Source organism: Cornus florida, unplaced genomic scaffold (genome assembly GCF_030987335.1).
Source record: "Cornus florida cultivar Cherokee Brave unplaced genomic scaffold, ASM3098733v1 CherokeeBrave_3.0.0_Hap2_Chr08, whole genome shotgun sequence".
NCBI classification, from domain to species: Eukaryota; Viridiplantae; Streptophyta; class Magnoliopsida; order Cornales; family Cornaceae; genus Cornus; species Cornus florida.
In genome coordinates, this window is record NW_026775578.1 from 39030045 (window position 1) to 39051551 (window position 21507).

Genomic DNA, 21507 nt, shown 5'->3' on the forward strand with positions numbered 1-21507 from the left:
GAATCTAGGAATTGTCAATGGGGAGGCTAATATTGAACATAAATTTAATTACACAATTTCATAAGCAAATTTTTTTTGAATGGGTTAAAAAGGGGGGCTAATACTACTATTAAAAAAAAATTTAAAATTAGGCTGAAAATACAATACTAAAAAATTTTTTTTTTTGGGGGGGCTCAAGCCCCTCTCTGTGTTCGCCTGTGCTTGGTTTATAATTTTGAAAACAGTTCTTAATAACTCATAAAACAGAAAACGGTTTTCAGATAACTAATTTTATAGTTCTTTAAAAATAGAAATGTTTAAACTATTTCTATAATTACAAATCCAAGTAACCACCAATCCATATCTACCCATTTTACTTTCCGTCCAGTTCGGACTAAGATCCTCTAACAAATGCCATCCATGCATACAAGTTTATTGCCATGGCGGGTTGGGTTCGGCCGGGCTGGGAGCGTCTGAGGCTTTTATTTTGCAAACTTTTATCTATATTCTGGTGCAAGCCCAGAACGGGCAGATTTTTTTTTGTAAACAATTAGGAAAGTATTAATGGCCCATAAACATACAGCCCAGTCCTCTACTATAAACAAAGAGGCCCAGTTCTTTAGCTTGAATTATGAAGTCACATATGCAGAAAATAAATAGATAAAAAAGATATTTCATACTTTTGTTATCAATTACAACAGTTTCAGAGCTCTGAACAAGCTGAAGAAAAAACGCTAGTAATGGAGGCAAGTTCAGTCCTCACCGCTTCTTCTTCTTCTTCCTCATACTGTGTCTCTTCCTCAACACGCCAATTCACTTTCAACTCTCAGTTTTCTCTCTCTACTTTCGGAAACTACCCATTTGTTAGTTTCCCCATCCAACAACAACGCCGCTTGCTTTACTCGTGTCGCCGGAGCTCTCCTCTTCGCACTTCTTCGGCTCGCGCTGCTGTTGGGGAAGTTCTCGAAAAATCGGCGGACTCTCTCTCATCCCCCAGAGAAATGCTGCCCAAAATTGACAAGAGTGGCAGGTTTTGCAGCCCCAGAGCCGCCAGAGAGCTCGCCTTGTATGTCCCCCTCTTACCAATTTTTATTTTTGTGTGTGTGTGTGTTTGTGTGTGTATATAAATAGAGAGAGAGAGCTATTGGTTTTGGTTCTTTCATGGGTTGAAATTTGCTTGAATTTCAATGTCAGGATAATTATTTATGCGGCGTGTTTAGAGGGATCTGACCCAGTTCGGCTATTCGAGAAGAGAATCAACGCCCGAAGAGGTATTAGTATTACCAATGCTATTTCTTGTTTTATGACCATATGTTTATCTTTTTTGGGGATTTTCTGCATCCCTTTTGATAAAACTGAATTAAGAACTTAATTTATTTATTATTATTATTATTTTTTGATAAGTTTAACTACTGAAATTTTTAGGAGTTAAGTGAAGCCACTGCCGCTTAAAATTTTACCTCATTTTAAATGGCTCTAATTTTTTTTAAGTGATATTCAAAATGTGTTGTTGAATGCACATAATTGGATTAAAATTAAGTACTAAATTGGATTATGAAACAGTATATCTATTTAGGTATGAATTCATGCTTGTATGTATCTATGTGTGTCTATATTTATATAATAGGAGAGGGATGGTAATTTGATTGACTTTCTTTCATATATGCATTCAGAACCTGGCTACGAATTCAATAAGGCATCACTAACAGAATACAACCACATGAGTTTTGGAGGACCCCCTGTTACAGCACAGACAGTTGAGGAAGAGGATGAGCTTTTGCGCAATCATGAAAAGGAGTCTGCAATTGGTAATTAACTTTGAAAGATCCTATAGTAATTGTAAAAATGCATCTTTTTTTGCAATTGGGTGGGTCTCAGAAATTGAACTGAAAACTGAAAATGCACTAGCAACTCGTATATATTTATATTACATATATGTTATCCAATTTTTTGCTGCCATGCCTTACGATGGGCTACAAAAAAAATTAAATCGCAATAGTCACTTCCAGACATTATGCAGGCCCGAGGAGATAATATAAGCTTTAGAAAGATTGAGTAGTGGAGATAGAACCCATAGTCATAGAACAACCTGAGAAAATAAGGAACATGACTATGAGAAAGAAGCCACAAGTGTGCCAAAATCTTCTATTTTCTCTCTTATTACTCAGCCTACGTCCATATATTTGGCCTTTCTGATTTGATTGGCTCTGATTTACCCTTCTTCTTCTTCTTCTTCTTCTTTTTCCAATGGGCAATGACAAAATCATGCATCTTTTTTCCTACTTTGTTTAATAGAGCGATACATTTAGATCTTTGTCCTATCATCTTACTTACAAGATATACACATTATACTAATATCCGTCAAAGTCTTTATCTTCTTATCGTGTTGATATTTCTCTTCAGCAAACAAAATTTCTTCGTATGAGATGTTGCAAATTTAAATGGTATGCCCAGAAGTAAAAATATACTTTGAATGTGGCAAAAACTGTAGTTGTTTGCTCCTCGCTTTCGAAGTATATGCATTAGCCTTTGATGTAGTTGATACTAACTTAAGCTCCATTTGTACATGGGATGTGAAATTGGAGTGAAAGATATGAAGGATGAAGTAGGTATCCTGGTGATAGGAAGGCCTTTTTTTCTTTTTCTTTTCTTTTCCTAGTTGAGTAGGAAAGAAATGATGAATGAAGAAAGTGGGATTAGGTAATTTTACTACTATATTATTTCATATTAAAGGAAGTCTTATTCTAGGGATAGAATGTAAGAAGGGATGGTGACTAAGCTTTTTCCCTACTCTTTCCCTACCACTTTTGGGAGGAAGAAATATGTTGAGCCTGCAGAAAGGTATCCTCCTCCCATTTACTTCCTCTCACTCTTCCCTTCTACCAAATAGACCACCAGAATCTGATCGTCTGGGTGCCATACTTTGATGGGTCTTTACCACCGACTCATAAAATGGTTGAAGTGAATTCAAGGGTGTGGATTCTAATGGCTCCTACAAGGTTCTTTTATCTAGTATGCGGTGAAGGAAATTTGATGGTTAACAACTTAATTAGTATAAAGAGAGCATTTCCACTTAGATGTGTCAAGTGCAAGGAGGAAGGAACAGGTAGCATCATTTCTTACTTTTCAAGGTGGTATTAAGTTTGTGATGGTGGTTTGGGCCTTTAGTTGATCTCCTTGGAGTTTTTGGGCCAACCTCAAACAGTTATTGCCAATGAGTCTGCTCGTTGAGTTTTGAATGTTAGTACTTATTACCAGAATTGTAAGAAGGTTTTTGGAGGAGTTTAACATTACTACTACCTTTTTTATTTTTTATTTTTTTTTGGTGTGGCTACAAGAAAGGGATAGAAGAAGTTTGAGGTTTGGAGCCTTTGATCATAAAGTTGTGATATAATTTATCAATATATATTTTATATGTATGCATTTATTTTCTTGGAGTTGGTCAAATGCAAGTGAAAATTGTTCATCTTTTTAATTTGTTTTTGTATCATTTGATATAAGCTTCACATATATGGACTTTTGTCCTTTTTGTTTAATAAAATTTGTTATTCATCAAAAGAGGAAAAAAAACTTTTATACTTAGGGTTCCCAAATGTAGATGTTCTTGGAGCTTTGGCCTAATCTTATACAGCTAGGCTGATAGCCCTCTAATGCCATTATGATGCTGTCATGTCACTTCTCTCACTTGGTTGACGATTTTACCTTTTTCTATTTCATAGAGGCTTGTCTTTCTTCCCAGCCTGGTTGCATTCTTTATTCTACTAATATTATGTTTATTGATAGAAAAATCATTCACTAAGACAAGCTTGTACTTTAATGAGTGTGTAGTTCAGAATGAACTTCAGATGACCTAGGCGAATATTCTGGAATTGTAGTAGCTTTAGTCAATGTAGGAAGTGTGGAGGTTTGGATTGGTGAGGCATGATATTCAATATGGTAAAAGAACCGTGTTTTGAGGCATAAATGAATTAATTATTTGTTGGCTCTCTATGTTTTTTAACATTCCTTCTATAAGAATTTATTATTCTTCTGTTATGCTACTTGATACCCATATGTGTTATAATTTGCAGCCACAAAAACTGAAATCTAATGCTTTTCATCATTGTTCATATTTCATCTCCCTTTTCCAATAAAAATTCTTTCTAATGAAATGAATTTATTCTTTGTTTTTTGTATCTCAGAAGAAGAGGTCCTTTCAGCTCCTCTGAAATTGGTGTACAGCAAACTAATCTTGCGGTTAGCCCCTTGATTATTTAAGTTAAATAATCTTAATTTGTAGCTATTATTGTTACCTAAGCAAGTCATAGCTAACTGTGTTTCTGTTCTTTATTGCAGATTCACAAGGAAACTTTTGGTTGCAGTTGCAGAGAAGTGGGACAGTCATGTGCTTGTCATTGACAAAGTTGCCCCCCCTAATTGGAAGGTTTAATGTGCAACTTAACTATATAAAATTCCCAATTTCCTTACTGTATTCTCTTTATTTTAGACTATAGACTCCGTTTCTCTTAAGTGAACGACTTAAGTATAATTCTTTAAAACCTGAGCTACATTCTGCATTGATTCATAATTTTTTTCCCCTAGACCTTTTCTGTCTTTCTTGGGGAACTTCCATAGTGGGTATGTTAATACTATTATTTGTAGAAGTAGGAAACTTCTTCCAACTGAGAATTAATGTGTCGAACACGACTCTATACTGGATTTCACCCATACTATATAATGCAAAATAAGAAGTGAGCGACACTTTTAGCACAAGGATAGGATATTCAAATATAACAAGATTCACCTTTTATGTGTATGGTACTGTGTGTTTAGCACCTTGTGTTCATGTCAGAAGGCAACACTTCTGCGTTCACATATAACAGGTCATGTAATATTAAAGGTGGGGTTTTGTCAAAGAAGGAATCGACATTGAAATTTCATATAGGCATACATAAATATATATCACCATGATCTTGTGTTTGGCCTCCATCTAAACTGGTTGCCATTCAAGTTTCAAGTCTATGCATGCTTTATTAATGATGCAAGATGCATCTTTTATTCTTGTTTCCCAATATGGGAATTTTTATCTTAACTGATAAAATGATGAGAATGACTATACTATATAATCATGGAAAGGAATGGGGACATTTGGACTCCATGGGACCAAATAGTTCCATTATGTTTTAGATAGCACTAAATTGATTCTCAATTGTCCTTCTTTGTTCTTTAGGTGAGTGTTTTTCAGTGACATGTAGAAAATCACTTCTTGGATTTTTTTGGAATTGAAAATAAAATAGCTAAGTGATTTGATGCTTTTGGCCCTTGCTACATTGTCATTTTAATTGAGTTATTGTAATGCCAATCAGCTGTATTATTATATAGTTGCAGTACTTCCACGTGTGTAGCCTCCAGCCTAGCAGAAGAGTGGAGAAACAGAAGTGAAATCCACTTCATAGTATTCTGAAGAATTTTATGAGCTCCCTATTTAAATTTTTATTTATTTATAGTTACCCTGATTTTGTTTAAATTGGTTTGTGTTGAAGGGTTTATATATTTAAGTTACATCCTCTTTAACAGCTTAAACTTTTGGAGTATATGTTTGTTAACATGGTATCAGAGCCAAAGGTCTCGAGTTCAAACCTCACCGTCACCCTAATTAAAAATTTGAAAAACACGTGTTGGACTAAAAGAAGGCCACACGTGAGGGGGCGTGTTGAAGGATTTATATATTTAAGTTACACCCTCTCTAACAGCTTAAGCTTTTGGAGTAGGTGATTGTGAACGGTTTGATTTGGCTGCTTGATTTATGTGTTAAAACCTTATTGGAAAAGATGAAAAGATTGTTTTTTTGTCGATGCTGTGTAATCACAGTTGTTTCAGGAGAACCATACCACATGTAACCAGGATTGTAATCTAGATTGTTTTTATTTATTTATTTACTTATTTAAATTAGGAGTTCTTGGTAGTATTTTAACTTTATCAAGAGATTATTTTATAAATTTTGTAATTCCTTTCTGATACTTTGTGTTGAAATTTGTAAGAGAATGTAAATGGATGCTAGAGTCTTGTTTTTAAAGTTAATTTAGGGGTTTATTATCTATTTCGGTCCTAGCATACATAGGTGCTTTTGGTATGTTTAGGGTTAGGAAATAAGTCTATATAAAATTTCAAACTGGGGCTTTGATTTTGCCTACTTTCAATTGATGACTGGCTGTGCTGGGGCTTGGCTCTCGAACCTACGTGAGCTGCCTCATACGGATTTTCCTAAGAACTTGATAAGGGTGAACCTAGTTGAAATGCCAATCAATGAGGTTCTCAGTGGATTGGGAACAGACAAAAGGAGAATATATAAACTTGCAGAACAACTGTCTGTGAAATTCGCCTGAGAGGTTCTAGCTCGAAAGCATATGGTACACACTATCTTTGTTTCAAGTCAAAAAAGTTAGGTAATGAGATTTGGTCTCTGTATCTTTCTTATTTTTCTTCTCTCTTGTGGTGAAGAGGCATGGGGATTGCTTGTTTGCACGCCCTTTGGAATTCTTCCTTCTCTTTCTATTTTCTTATTTTCAGTGACCCTAGTGTGGATTACATTTGATGTCCCTAATCCCCTTGATTAACTTATCTTCTTTATTACTTCAATTTCAGACTTGCTTAGAGTACTGCAAAGTTGGGGTAGCTTTTTCCATTCCCTGTTCTTGGCTAGCATAGTTGACAGTATAAGCAGCCGAATCTGGGTGTCATCTGTGGCATTTTAATGGAAAGTGAAGATGCTTAGCAAAAGATGAATTTAATATACTGGAACAAGTAGACATAATGGCTTGTCCTCGTCCTATGCGAGTGCACAAAGACAATGCAAAATTATTAGCTTATTTTCTAATTTAGTAATCAGATTGTTTGAATATAGTGCCATATCTCCATAATGCTCATTTTTCATTTCTAGTTGACATATCTAAAAGAGAGAGGGGGGAAAGAACAACTAGAAATTTGTCAATTCTTGTTGCGTCGAAGTAGCATGTCATTCTCCATTGGTTATCTTTTTCTCATCACCTGTAGGCTTCTTGGATTGAGGTTACAAGATTATTTAGAGATCTCTTGCTTTCCTCTTTTATTATTATGGGCATTGACATCTCCAAGTTATTATTAGATTGTAGAGTTGATGATAATCCTCTTCTATTAATTTATTAGTAGTCTAGTACCTAAAACTTCCTTTTCTTTTCAGAACAAGCCAGCAGGCAGAATCTTGGAGTTCTGTATTTTTCACTTGGCAATGTCTGAAATAGCAGTGCTAGGAACTCGGCACCAGATAGTCATCAATGAGGTTTTTTTCTTTTCTCACGCTTTTTTCTTGAATTATTGCCCTTGCCTTAATCGTGTATCATTTACGTCGACCACCTTTCACATTTTTTATTCTTTTGGGGGAGACTTTTTCACTCTATACATGGATTTTAATGCAGGCTGTCGATCTTGCAAAACGGTTCTGTGATGGGGCAGCCCCACGTATAATCAATGGTTGCCTCAGGACGTTTGTCAAGGATTTGGGAGAAACCGGTGTAGCTCCGATTTTAGAAGCCAAGCAGAAGCCTTCGGTTGATATGTAAATTGAAACTTCAAAGCAAAAGTTTTCCATAATTTGAGCATTGGGTGGGTGAGATGATGTTGAAGAACCTCACTGTGAAGAGCTGTTCGGACATGGTAATAATACAAGGCCATGAGAGGAACTTTTGGGAACTGAGCAATTTATCAACAACCAGTTGAGTGTTCTGGTGAATTTCAATGCCCTAAAAATGGAAGATGAATATATGTGATTATGTTGTAATTCAGATTTTTCAATGTAATAGTCTTGTATGATGATACTAGGATGTACCCTATTTTCAGTCACTGTAGCAACAGTTGCAGCTTATGTTCTTAGTACCTCCTCTCACCAGGTTAAACAGCAATTGAAACATTTTTGTAAATCTCCTGGTGGATTTGATGTTGTAAAAGTACCATTTTGCCTTCAATTTATAATTTTTGTCCCATTTTTTTTATTTTTTATTTTATCACTGCTCTCAACACGGACTCTTAATTAGTGAGGCATAAATAGAAAATTTTCTCCTTTGTTGAATAACGAACACATCAATCGATAATAATATGACGCTTTTATAATTTTTCTAAAATTATTTTACTATAACCTAACTGTACCAAACTCATCTCAAGGGTAACTTGTAGTAAGGTCAATGATACTTTTTAAAATAAATTTATTTATAAATAATTTAAACAAATTTCAAGGGTGGTAAGATAGTTTAACTTCAATGGTAATATAATTTTGTTTGTGTTCACTTATGCCTAATCTTGACTATTAAAAAAAATGATAAGTTACGCATTTAACAAAACTCTGTTTTTGTTTAAGTGAGAGATGACATTATCTCAACGAATGGTCATTTGCTAATATTAGACTAAAATCTTTTTTTTTTTTTTTTTTTTTTGGCTAAAATAAATAAATTAAATTAAATTAAATTAAAAGAAAGAAAGAAAAGAAAAGGATTTCATTAGTGCATTCAACCATTCATCAACAGATAAACCAGAAAGATTTTGAAAAACCAACCAATAACGACCTCTGTTTTTCCTTCCTCCTCCGAGAACAAGTGACAACTTTTCTTCTCCTTCTCTTGGGTGATTAATCTTCCCCAAACAAGTGACGAGTTTACTGTTTTGGGTGGCCCTAGATTGACTATAAATTCTACATCTAGATGAAGTGGTGAGTAGATATTTGTGATTATGTTTTGTTGTTATAAAAGAATTTGAGATATAAAGACCATCTTCTTCAACAGAACAAGGTGTAGTGTAGAGTACTGATGATCTGACAAAGTTTCAGCGTCCATGTTAGCACATGGGTCTCTCTCTTTTTGACTTGCCACCCATGTGTTTGATAAAATGCTGGAGTGGGTACATAATTAGTTGGATGGAAATGGAATCTCATTAACAGATTTCAATTTAGTTTCTCAGTTGGGTTTTCAGTTGCTATTAGTGCCCTTTCACAAAATATACCAACCCGTGGAAATTGATGCTGATGCTACTAGTGGCCTTGCACAAGAAACAACTAACGCAACATTAGAGGTTGAAGCTACTACTGCCCCTCCACATGAAGGACAAGTGTTTGAAATGGATGAAGATGCATATCAATATTATTTTGATTTTGCAAAGAAGAATGGGTTTTCAATTAGACGTGAACGCTCTTTGGGGAGTCAAGAGCATCCCATGGGATTTTACAGAAGAGAATTTGTCTGCCACCGTGCTTGTCTTCCTTGACCGCAGAAAGTAACTGATATTGAGTGACAAAGAAATCAAAAATCAACTCGATGTGGATGCGAGGCAAGAATGTTAGTAGCAAAGGATGTCACTGATGGCATCCCTAAATGGAGAATCACAAAATTCACAAATGTTCATAACCACGAAGTATTAAAAGAGGACGAAGCACGATTTCTACCAGCATATCGTAGCATTCAAATAGATGACAAAAAACGTATCTTGCTTCTTTTTAGAGCTGGATGTGCAGTGAATCTTATAATGAGAGTGTTGGAATTGGAAAAAGGTGTGGAGCCTGGACAATTACCTTTTCTGGAGAAGGATGTAAAAGATTTCTTTCAAAGTTATAAGAACATTGGTCGAGAAAAGGATGCTTCAGAACTTCTTATGATCTGCAAGAGCTTGAAAGATCAAGATGCTGACTTTTGTTATGATTTTACAATTGATGAAAATAACAAGCTTGAACATATTGCATGGTCATTTGGTGATTCAGTGCGCGCATATAGGGATTTTGGTGATGTAGTTGTATTTGATACCACGTATCGACAGAATCGTTATGACATGCCACTTGGAGTTAGGGCTGGTGTGAACAATCATGGTAATTTCATATTCTTTGGTTGTGTTCTATTACGAGATGAGAAAACCATTGCTTTTGGTTGGGCTTTACAGGTGTGACCTACACATGAATTAGTATGTTCTTTCCTTTTTCTTTTTCTTTTTCTTTTTCTTTTTTTTTTTTTGGCTATCCATTTTTTTTTTTTCTTATGCTGCATTGTTTTTAATTGTTGATACCTCTTTTTTCAGGCTTTCCTACAATTTATGGATGGAAAATGCCCCCTAACTATTTTAACAGATCTAGATTTAGCATTGAAGGAGGCTATATCAATTAAATTGCCTAATACAAAACATGCTTTCTGTGTATGGCATATAGTATCTAAATTGTCTACTTGGTTCTCTCTTCAACTAGGACCAAAATACAATGAATTTAAGTGCCATTTTCACAAATTATATCAATTAGAGTCGATTGAAGAATTTGAATGTCAATGGCATCACATGGTATCACAATTTGGGCTGGATTCAGATAGACATATTGCTTTACTTTATTCTTTAAGCTCATATTGGGCACTACCCTATCTAAGAGATTTCTTTTTTGCCGGAATGTTGACAACAGGATGTTCAGAGTCGAGCAATTATTATTTGAAAGGATTTTTTAATGTAAAAACCAAGTTACAGGATTTTGTTGAGCAGGTACATCAAATAAGTAAATTTCTTTTACAAGTTTTTAACTCGATGCATTTAATAAATTGCTCCTTGAACCTTATTAGGTGAGGGTGGCTGCTAGTATTCAGAATCTGGTTGGAGAGGAAGCAGCGGCATAAGAGAAGTATCAAAACTCACGTGTGACGAAATTTATGCCCATTGAAGAACATGCTTCCACTGTTCTTACGCCATATAGCTTTGAGCTGCTACAAAAGGAAATTGTGTTATCATGCCAGTATGCAATGATTGAGAAAGGTGATGGATCCTACATGGTGCGTCATTCCATAGAGACAGATGGTGGACGAATTGTGCAATGGATGGCATCAAATGAGGACATCTTTTGTACGTGTAAGGAATTCGAGTTCTCAGGAATCTTGTGCAGGCATGCCATTCGAGTGCTTGTTTCCAAAAATTATTTTCGACTCCCTGATAAAAATTTGCCAATGAGGTGGAGAAGTGAGATGTCACTACTTTTGAAGTATGATCAAAGCAATAGAAGGGAAGAAGATGATATTTCTCAAAATTTTCACTCTCTCACTTTTCAGTTCTGCAGGAAGAATCATTAAGGACTAGAAGTCGTGCTGACTATGCAGCTAAGGAAGTAGAAAGAGTCCTTAGTGTTATTAGAAGCATGCCAAGTAGTGAAGAGCCAATTTTAGAATTTGATCAACATCCAATAACTGAAATTGAGGAAGCCCAAATGGTATAGAACCAGTCTCCATTAAGAATCCAAATCCATCAAAAACCAAGGGGCAGCCAAAGGTAACAAGACAAACAGGTGGTGTTGAAGCTGCAAAAAAAGCTAGATATTGTCATGTCCCGGACTGTGGTGGAACAATCATGAAGCTAGAAATTGTCCAAATACGAAGAAAATTACAGAAGTATCATCTACCCAATCTCCTTGTAAGTGTTCTTTGAATTCTCTAATTGTTCTTGTTCTTCTAATATTTTTCTAAGAATATTAAAATATTAGAAATGTAGGCAAAAATGCCACAAAATTGTTATATTTTATTTATCATGAAGGAAACAACATGGATGGATAAATGATGAATAGTTTTGCAATGGAAACAAAGAAGACTGGATAGTTTTGAAGAACTTGTAATTGCGATGATTATTGCTAGTTTCAGGCTCTTTATTTTGTATCTTAGGATTAGTTTTTTTTTTTTTTTTTTTTGGACAATGGAAAACTTTTTCTCCATTTACTTCTCATTCTCGCTTGAAAGTGTTCACCTTTAATATCAGTTTCATTCCTTGTATAAAGCTTGTCAAACTTTTAACACTACTTCAATGCTCCTGTCTGGCTTTTTTTGGTTGGTAGGGTTGTTACTTGTTTCAGTACTCCTTGTTATTCTGGTCTTGTATTCTTTATTTCTGAATAACTTTTCCTTGTCATCCAGTTTTACTCTCCATCTTTCTGTGTGAGCATCTTGACCACAAGCACATGAATTTGGGTGGGTGGAGACGATATCTGGTCCCCATGTGTACATGAGAAATATCTGGTTTCTGCTTTGCCATACTGTTTTGCTATCAGGCTGTGTCCAATAACTGCTTTTCCATACTCCTTTATTCGAACTCCTGATGTTTCTTTGCAGGTGCTCAGGGATAACTGAACAAAATAGTGACTTAGTGATGAGCAATATAGCATATTGATGATTGTAATTTTTGGTGGATTCAAGGATGAGCAGAAGATTTGTTTCATATGATTGTTTTTAGCAGCAAGTTTTAAACATTATAGAAAACAATATAAAGGTTGTTAATTCAGAACAATGTGAATTGTTTATGCAAACACATGTATTCTCTTTGCTTCAAACAGTGCCTTTGTGTTTATTGATTTAGTAGCTTGTCTCATTATATTTATATATTTTTATTTGTACAATATCAAAATCACTGTAATAACAACATACACAATTACACATTCTTTATACTATGGATCATTGGTTTCCATAATGACTTCTACTGCTATCTTGAGATCAGTTAAATAAAAAATTGACTTCAAATAAATTTTATGCAGACAAATTTTATTAACCAAGTTCAAACTGAAAATAATTTTGTACAGAGTATCTCATCAGACATTTTAATACCAATGTCGACTAAAATTCATGCTTGTATCAGTGTGTGTGTGTGTGTGTGTGTGTGTAAGAGAGGGATGATAATTTGATTGCCTTTCTTTCAAATATGCATTCAGATTCTCAGAACCTGGCTATGAATTCAATAAGGCATCACTAACAGAGTACAACTAAATGAGTTTTGGAGGACCCCCTGTGACAGCAAAGACAGTTGAGGAAGTGGATGAGCTCATATGCAGGCATGCAAATGAGTCTGCAATTGGTAATTTACTTTGAAACATCCTATAGTAATTTTAGAAAGGCTTCTCTTTTGCAATTGGGTGGGTATGTATTCGAAAGTAAACTGAGAACTGAAAATGCAGAACAACGCATATATATGTTATATGTATTTCCCATTTTTTTGTTGCCATGCCTTGTGATGGGCTATGACTTTTTATAGATCACGTAAATTGCTTTCAGACATTATGCAGGTCCATCATCTCATCACTATATGGATTTTAGAATTGCAATGGTCCAGATTAATTGTTGCTTTATACTTCTGGTTTTGAACTTTTCCACTTTCCCTACATTATTTTCTCAGGTTGTTCTATGACACTACACAATTTTTCTAGAGCCCATCTCCTCAATAAAGGAATTTGACTTTGATAAAGAAGCCACAAGTGTGCCAAACCTTCTGTTTTTTTCATTTGTCACTGAATCTACTTCCATTTGTTTGGCCTGATTTGATTGGCTCTGATTTACCCTTTGTTTACCAATAACAGAATCATGCATCCTTTTTCCTACTTTCTTTAACAGACTGAGACATTTAGATTTTTGTTGTATGATTTAACTTACAAGATATACCCATTATACTAAGTAGCGTCAGAGTTGTTATCTTCTTACCATTTCTATAGTTTTCTTCAGTGTACAAAATTTCTCCCTATGAGATGTTGAAAACTTAAATGGCATGCCCGGAAGTAAAAAAATGCTTTGAATGTGGTAACAACTGGAGTAGTAAAAATATGCTTTGAATGCGGTAACAACTGGAGTACTTTGCTCTTCGTTTCGAAGTATATGCATTAGCCTTTGATTTATGCTCCATTTGTACATGGGCTGTGAAATTGGAATGAAAGATATGAGGGTTGAAGTAGGTGTCCTAGTGATAGGAAGGCCTTCTTTCTTTTTCTTTTCTTTTCCTGGTTGAGTAGGAAAGAAATGAATGAAAGAAGAGGGTGGTGTTAGGTAATTTTACTACTATACCCTTTCATATTAAAGGAAGTCTTATTCTAAGAATAGAATGTAAGAAAAGAGGGTGACTGAACTCTTTCCATACTCCTTCCTTCCCACTTTTGGGAGGAAGGGATATGTTGAACCTGAAGTGAAGATCTCCTCCTCCCCTTCTCCTTACTTCCTGTCACGCTTCCCTCCTACCAAGTAGACCACCAGAATCGCATCAGCTGGGTTCCGTATCTTGATGGATTTTCACAATTGACTCATAAGATGGTTGAAGCAAATTAAGTGTGTGGATTCCAATGCCCCCTACAAGGTTCTATTATCTAATAAGTGGTCACGGAAAATTTGACATTTCCAAGTAGACGTGACAGGTGCAAGGAGGAAGAAGCAGTTAGCCATCATTTCTTACTTTGCAAAATGGTATTAAGTTTGTGATGGATGTTTGGGCCTTTAGTTAATCTCCTTGGAGTTGAATGGGCCAGCCTCAAAGAGTTACAACCAATGAGTCTGCTCATTGAGTTGTGGGTGTTTGTGCTTGTAACCAGAATTGCAAGAACGTTTTTGGAGGAATTTAACATTACATTTTTTTTGGTATAGCTAGGAGAAAGGGATTTAAATTTTTTGAGGATTGGAGCTTTTGATCATAAAGTTGTAGTATAATTAATCAATAGATGTTTTTTATGTATGCATTTATTTTCTTGCAGTTGGTCAAATGCGAGTGAGAATTGTTTGTCTTTTAAAACATTTTTTTTTTTGGGTGTATCACTTCGTATAAGCTTCACATATATGGACTTGTGTCCTTTTTGTTCAATAATTTTTGTTATTCATAAAAAATAAAATAAAAATAAAAATAAAAAAACTTTTATTCTTGAGGTTCCCTTGTCTACTATTGACACGTAGATGTTCTGGGAGCTTTGGCGTAATCTTATACAGCTAGGCTGATTGCCCTTTAATGCCATTCTGATGTTGTCATGTGATTTCTCTCGCTTGGTCAAAAATTATACATTTTTCTATTTCATAGAGGCTTGTCTTCCTTCCCGGCCTGGTTGCATTCTTTATTCTACTAATATTATCTCTATTGATAGAAAAATCATTCACTAAGACAAGCTTGTCCTTTAATGAGTGTGTGGTTCAGAATGAACTGCATATGACCTAGGCGAATATTCTGGAATTGTAGTAGCTTTAGCCAATGTAGAAGGTGCAGAGGTTTAGATTGGTGAGGCATGATAATCAACGTGGTAACGAAACCGTGTTTTGAGGCATAAATGTATTAATTTTTTGTTGGTTCTGCTTGTTTTGTAACATTCCTTTCGTAAGAATTTATTATCCTGCTGTTATGGCACTTGATACCTATAAATGCTCTAATTTGCAGCCACAAAAGCTGAAATATAATGCTTTTCGACATTGTACATTTTTCATTTCCCTTTTCCCAAGCAAAATTATTTCTAGAGAAATGAATTTATTCTTTGTTTTTTTTATCTCAGAAGAAGAGGTCCTTTCAGCTCCTCTGAAGGTGGTTTACAGCAAATTAATCTTGGGGTTACCCCTTATTGTTTAAGTTTAATGATCTTAATTTGTAGCTATTATTGTTGTCTCAGCGAGTCAAAGCTAACAGTGTTTCTGTTCTTCATTGCAGATTCACAAGGAAACTTTTGGTTGCAGTTGTTGATAAGAGGGACAGTCATGTGCTTGTTATTGACAAAGTTGGACCCCCTAATTGGAAGGTTTGATATGCAACTTAACTATATAAAATTCCTAATTTACTTTCTTTATTCTCTTTATTTTAGACTATAGACACAATTTCTCTCAAGGGAATGACTTGAATATAATTCTTTAGAACTGAGCCACATCCTGCATTGATTTATAATTTTTTTTACCTGGACCTTTTTTTGTCTTTCTTGGGGAAATTCGATAGTGGAAGTGTTAATACAAGATTTGTAGAAGTAGGAAACTTCTTCCAACTGAGAACTACCATATCGTACACTTGTCGACTCTATATTGGATTTCACCCATGACTGAGACTCTTCTGGAGAATAAAGAATGAATTTACATTTATTTACTGTAAAAAAATTTAAAATAAGAAGTGAGTGACAATTCTTTTATTTGATGATATTTCGTTGCCACTCAAGTCTCTAAAACAGGAATAAGATATTCAATATAACAGGATTCACCTTTTATGTGTATAATTTAGTGGAGCTGTATGTTTCGTGTTCTTGTTAGTAGGCAATACTTCTGCTTGGCCTCCATCTATATTGGTTGCCATTCATAGGGGTGCACAAAATCCAGTTGAACCAGTAGTCCTGACCGAACCAGAGCGAACCAGTCGTTTTGGTCTGATTTTTTCACGGTTTGGTCTGGTCATGGTTCGAAAAACATGGAACCGTTTATAAACAGTTCGGTTGTGGTTTGGGGTCCTTCGGGACCAACTGAACCAACCAAACCATTATAAAATTTATAATATATAGAAATTTATAAATAGAAATTATAGAATATTAACTAGATTGTACTAATGTGGATACTTGATTTTCATTAGAGATATTGTACTTTTGCTAGGTAAAAAATGGACTCATTGAATACAGCATGCTTGGATTACAGGAATTGAAAAGGCTGCAAAATAAACACAGACGTGAATAGGTCATATAGATGAAAAGGAATGTTTAGTCAGTAGATGGACAGGAATAGGTCTCCAGACATGCATATATTGCCACAATATTGAACCAACGACTGAGAACAAAAATTACCGCAGAGTATACATTTATTCTTCGATGGAGAAAATCATCCAAAAAGAAGCCCTAAGAATATTTATGGAACCGTTGGGACCGGTTTGGTTCCAAAAATACTCCTAAACCGGTCCAGTCCGAAATATGTGCACCCCTAGCATAAACATTTCAAGTCTATGCATGCTTTATTAATGATGCAAGATGCATCTTCTATTCTTGATTCCCAATATGGGATTTTTATCTTCACTGATAAACTATATAATCATAAAAAGGAATGGGGACTTTTGGATTCCATAGGAACAAATAGTTTCTTTATGTTTTAGATAGCACTAAATTGATTCTCAATTGTCTTTCTTTGTTCTTTAAACAAGTGTTTTTCAATGAGATACAGAAAATAATTTTTTTGGATTTTATGAAATGATATGGGCTTCCTCTGTAATTGAAAATATAATACCTAAGTGAGTCGATGCTTTTGGCTTGTGCTACATTGTCATTTTTAATTGAGTAGTTGTAATGCCAATCAGCTGTATTATAATATAATTGCAGTACTTCCACGTGTGGCCTCCCATACCCCTCCAGCCTAGTAGAAGGAATGGAGAAACGAAAGTGAGACCCACTTCATATATAGTATTCTAAAGAATTTTATGAACTTCCTAGTTAAATTTTTATTCCCTGTTTGAGGCTGGCTGTTTCTGTTTTAAATTGCTTCTGATTTGGCTGCTCAATTTATATGTTAAAGCCCTATGGAAAATAAATGGAAATATTGCATTTTTGTGGATGTTATGTAATCACAATTGTTACAGGAGAACCATACCACATGTAACCAGGAGTGTAATCTAGATTGCTTTTATTTATTTATTCTAAATTAGGAGTTCTTGGTAGTATTTTAATATTATTAGGAGCTTATTTTAAACTCTGTAATCCTTTCTGATACTTTGTAATGGAAATTTGTAAGAGAGTGTCCATGGCTGCTAGAGTCTTGTTTTTGAAGTAATTTTAGGGGTTTATTATCTATTTTGGTCCTAGCATATATGTTTAGGGTTAGGAAATTAGCCTATATAAAGGCTCAAAGTAAGTCTCTGATTTTGCCTACTTCCAATTAATGACTGACTGTACTGGGGCTTGGCTCTCAAACCTACCCGAGCTTCCTCGTACGGCTCTTCCTAAGAATTTGATAGAGGTGAATCCAGTTGAAATGCCACTCAAGAATGTTCTCGGAAACTTAGGAACAGACAGAAGGAGAATGTATAAACTTCAGAACAACTCTGCCTACGCTTGAGATATTCGCCCAAAAGAGACTAGCTCGGTACATTTCTTTCAAGTAAAAAAAAGTTCATTGAAGATGTTCTCTCTGTATCTTTCTAATTTTCCCTCTCTGTTGCAGTGAAGAGGAATGTGGCTTGCTCACACCCCCTTTAGAATTCTTTTCCTTGGTTATTCTCTTCTTTTCTTTTTCTTTTTTCTTAGTTGGTACTCACACACCCATGCCTCCACTGAGGCTTGAACCCCTGACCTCCCTTTGGGAAGTAGGGGACTGGTACCGCTGGGCCACTTGCCCCTTGGTACCTTGGTTGTTCTCCTATTTGTCTTTCTCAATTTTTCCTTCTCTTTCTATTTTCTTATTTTCAACTACCATAGTATGGGTTTCATTAGATGTCTCTACTCCCCTTGATTACACCATCTTCTTTATTAGTTCAATTTCAGACTTGCTTAGAGTACTGCGAAGTAGGGTGTAGCTTTTTCCATTCCATGTTCTTGGCAAGCATCATTGACAGAATAAGCAGCCAAAATCTGGGTATCTTCTGCAGTCCAAACTTTAGGAGAACACAATTCACTTCATTTTAATGGAAAGTGAAGATGTTGAGCAAAAATTGATTCTAGTATACTTGAAGTTTTAGACCTAATGAGTAATGACCCATCCCCCAACACTCTGAGTGCACAAAGACAATGCAAAATTACTAGCTTATTTTTCTAATTTAGTACTGGACAATGGATCTCTCCATTTCTGGGGAGGGTCTTGTACTCCATCAAGAGTGTGAGGTTGAATCATTAGATGTGACCCACCAACGATGGTCAGCTCTCATCAGTTGATGATGTAATCTCCACCTTTGATGCAGTACAAGACCCTCTCCAGCACTGGAGAGGATCCAAGTCCTTTAGTACTCAGATTGTTTGAATATCATATTGCTATATTTCCATAATGCTCACTTTTTTTGTTTCTAATTGACATATCTAAAAAGGGGGGAAAAGAAAAACAAAAGAAGAAGAACTAGAATTTTGTTGATTCTAGTTGAGTCGAAATAGCATGTCATTCTCCATTGGTTGTCTTTTTCTCATCACCTGGAGGCTTCATGGTCTCATGGATTGAGGTTACAAGATTATTTACAGATCACTTGCTTTCCTCTTTATATTATTATAGGCATTGACATCTCCAAGTTATTATTAGATTATAGAGTTGATGTTAATCCCCTTCTATTAATTTATTTATAGTCTAATACCTAGAACTTCCTTTTCTTTTCAGAACAAGCCAGCAGGCAGAATCTTGGAGTTCTGTGTTTTTTACTTGGCAATGTCTGAAATAGCAGTGCTAGGAACTCGGCACCAGATAGCCATCAATGAGGTTTTTCCTATTCGCATACCTTTCACATGTTTTATTATTTTGAGGGAGACATTTTCACTTTATAAATGACTTTTAATGAAGGCTGTGAATCTTGCAAAACGGTTCTGTGACTGGGCAGCCCCGGTTTCCTCAGGGCGTTTGTCAAGGATCTTGGAGAAACCGGTGTAGCTCCGGTTTTAGAAGCCAAGCAGAAGTCATCAGTTCATCTGTAAATTGAAAATTCAAGGCAAAAGTTTTCCTTACATTTGAGCAATGGATGGGTCAGTTGATGTCGAAGAACCTCACAGTGAAGAGCTTTATGGACATTGTAATATCGCATGGCCATGAGGAGAACTTTCGGGGACTGGGAAATTTGTCAACGAGAAGTTCAGTGTTGTGGTGAATTTCAATACCCTAAAAATGGAAGATGAATGTATGTGATGATGTTGTAATTTGGATTTTCAATATAGTAGTAGGCTTGTGTGTTGATGATTCTAGGATATTTACTATCTTCAGTCACCGTAGCAAAAGTTTCTACTTGTGTTCTTAGTACTTCCTCTCACCAAGTTAAATAATAAATAACAATTGAAACATTTTGTAATATCTTCTGTGGGTAGATTTTATGTTAGATTAATGCATTTTGTTTGTTGAGAAGATAAATGATGGTATAATTCTGCGTGCAGCTGCATCTTGCTCTCGCATTGTTCTGTGAATTTTTACTACAAATATTATGATTCGATTCCTCTTGAGTGCAAACAATTCTTTACCGGGTATCTGCAATGTAGTACTCCGCTCAATGGAGAACGATGAATATTATATTTTTGATATTCTCCGAGTTAGTCAGAGCAAGTCCAATGGTGAGTGATCCAGCGATTTTGGGCCAGATTTGAAGATTGGCCTGCTCCAATGGACTCTTCAAAAAGTGGGCCCCATAAAGAGGCTCTTGATCCAGGTCACCAATTACCAAGATTGGGTTGGCGATTTGCGGGGCTAACATGCGGGCCCACATCAGTTTTCTTTTTCTTTTTTAATTCTGGCACAAACAATGTTTTAGCCCAAAACACTATTTGGTAAAGCATGTTTGGCTGGAAAAAAAAAAGGGGAAAAAATCAGTTTTTTGGCTGATTTTGGTCTCTTTTTTTTTTTCCCCTCAAAATAATTGAACCAAAGAGCCGTTAAGGCACTATTTGGCTGACACAAACAGTGCCTTAAAGGCTTTTTTGGGCAAAAAAAGTTTTAAAAAAAATAGATAAAAGTGTTTGTTTTAAAAAAATTTGCTTTTTAAAATATTACTACTGCCATATAGCCGTTTTAGGCACTATTTGGTTGACCCAAACAGTGCCTTAACGACTATATTGGCACAAAAACCTATTTTTTGAATTTTTTTTTTTAAATAATTATATACATATTTATTTATTTATATATATAAAAAAATAAAAACCTTTTATTTCAAATGATATTAGAAACCTTTCATTGTTTAATTCAAATATGATTTTTTTATTTAAAAAATATATATATGTGGCTTTATTTTCACTATAAATTAATAAATCAAATGATATTAATCAAGATTTCATACATTTCATTAGTTGACGATGACTTCCCTCTCAATCACAATGAATGTACCACCTCTTACACGGTTTAAAAACTTGCTCTACTATCTCTGACTTCACTGAATTCAAATTATCACGAAAGGCGTCTTGATTATGTTGAATCATCGAGTCAATAACGTTATCTGATGAAGTGGATGATGAAGAAGATGATGAAGAAGATGGAGAATTAGAGCCTGACAAAGGAAAAAATCGTGATGAGGAAGCCATTGGGATTTTGAGATTGAAAGAGATGTGAATTGATATTTTACTATAATAAGTTGAGATGAATGTAATAATGATGGGATGAACAAATGGTTGTTTATATAACATGAAAAATATAGCCGTTAGAAATATAACTTTTAGTAAAAAGTTAAAAAATAAATTTTATTTTAAATTTTAAAAATATTAAAATATTAATATTTTTGTAAAGCGAAAATGCACTATTGGAGTACATCCGATAGCTAAAATTTGGAGATTCTAAAACGCTAACGTGGCTATGGGAAATGCTAACATAGTTATGAAAAAATGCTGATGTGGCAAATTCGGAAAGCCTGAATTCGGAGAGTCCATTGGAGATGCCCTCAATAGTTTCTCGAAAAGCATGTCCAAAGTGAATTAGAATATAATTATTTGAACAAAATTATAACCAAATTAATTTCCTGAAAAAAAATTATAAACAAACTATTTGTGGTTTTAACAAAATTTGATTCCAAACAAATCGATATATCATTTTAAACTGAACCAATGGTAAAATTGATTTGGATTGATTCGGGTTAATGGGTATTTCTTAATACCTACAGATATAGTTTTTTATTTAT

At 34.9% G+C, this 21507-nt stretch overlaps 2 protein-coding genes across 2 annotated transcripts; both read left to right on the forward strand.

Annotated features, from left to right (window-relative positions):
• The first annotated feature begins 648 nt into the window (after window positions 1-648).
• On the forward strand, window positions 649-7976 carry LOC132271383 (uncharacterized). The gene is made up of 7 exons (XM_059772736.1): window positions 649-1045; window positions 1174-1250; window positions 1653-1787; window positions 4161-4215; window positions 4315-4402; window positions 7178-7276; window positions 7413-7976. The coding sequence occupies exons 1-7, from the start codon at window positions 720-722 to the stop codon at window positions 7554-7556; spliced, it is 924 nt and encodes a 307-aa protein (XP_059628719.1). The 5' UTR covers window positions 649-719; the 3' UTR covers window positions 7557-7976.
• Window positions 7977-8309: 333 nt separating this feature from the next.
• LOC132271384 (putative protein FAR1-RELATED SEQUENCE 10) lies at window positions 8310-12088 on the forward strand. The gene is made up of 4 exons (XM_059772737.1): window positions 8310-9841; window positions 10415-10491; window positions 10569-11406; window positions 11901-12088. The coding sequence occupies exons 1-3, from the start codon at window positions 9316-9318 to the stop codon at window positions 10620-10622; spliced, it is 657 nt and encodes a 218-aa protein (XP_059628720.1). The 5' UTR covers window positions 8310-9315; the 3' UTR covers window positions 10623-11406; window positions 11901-12088.
• The last annotated feature ends 9419 nt before the right edge of the window (window positions 12089-21507 follow it).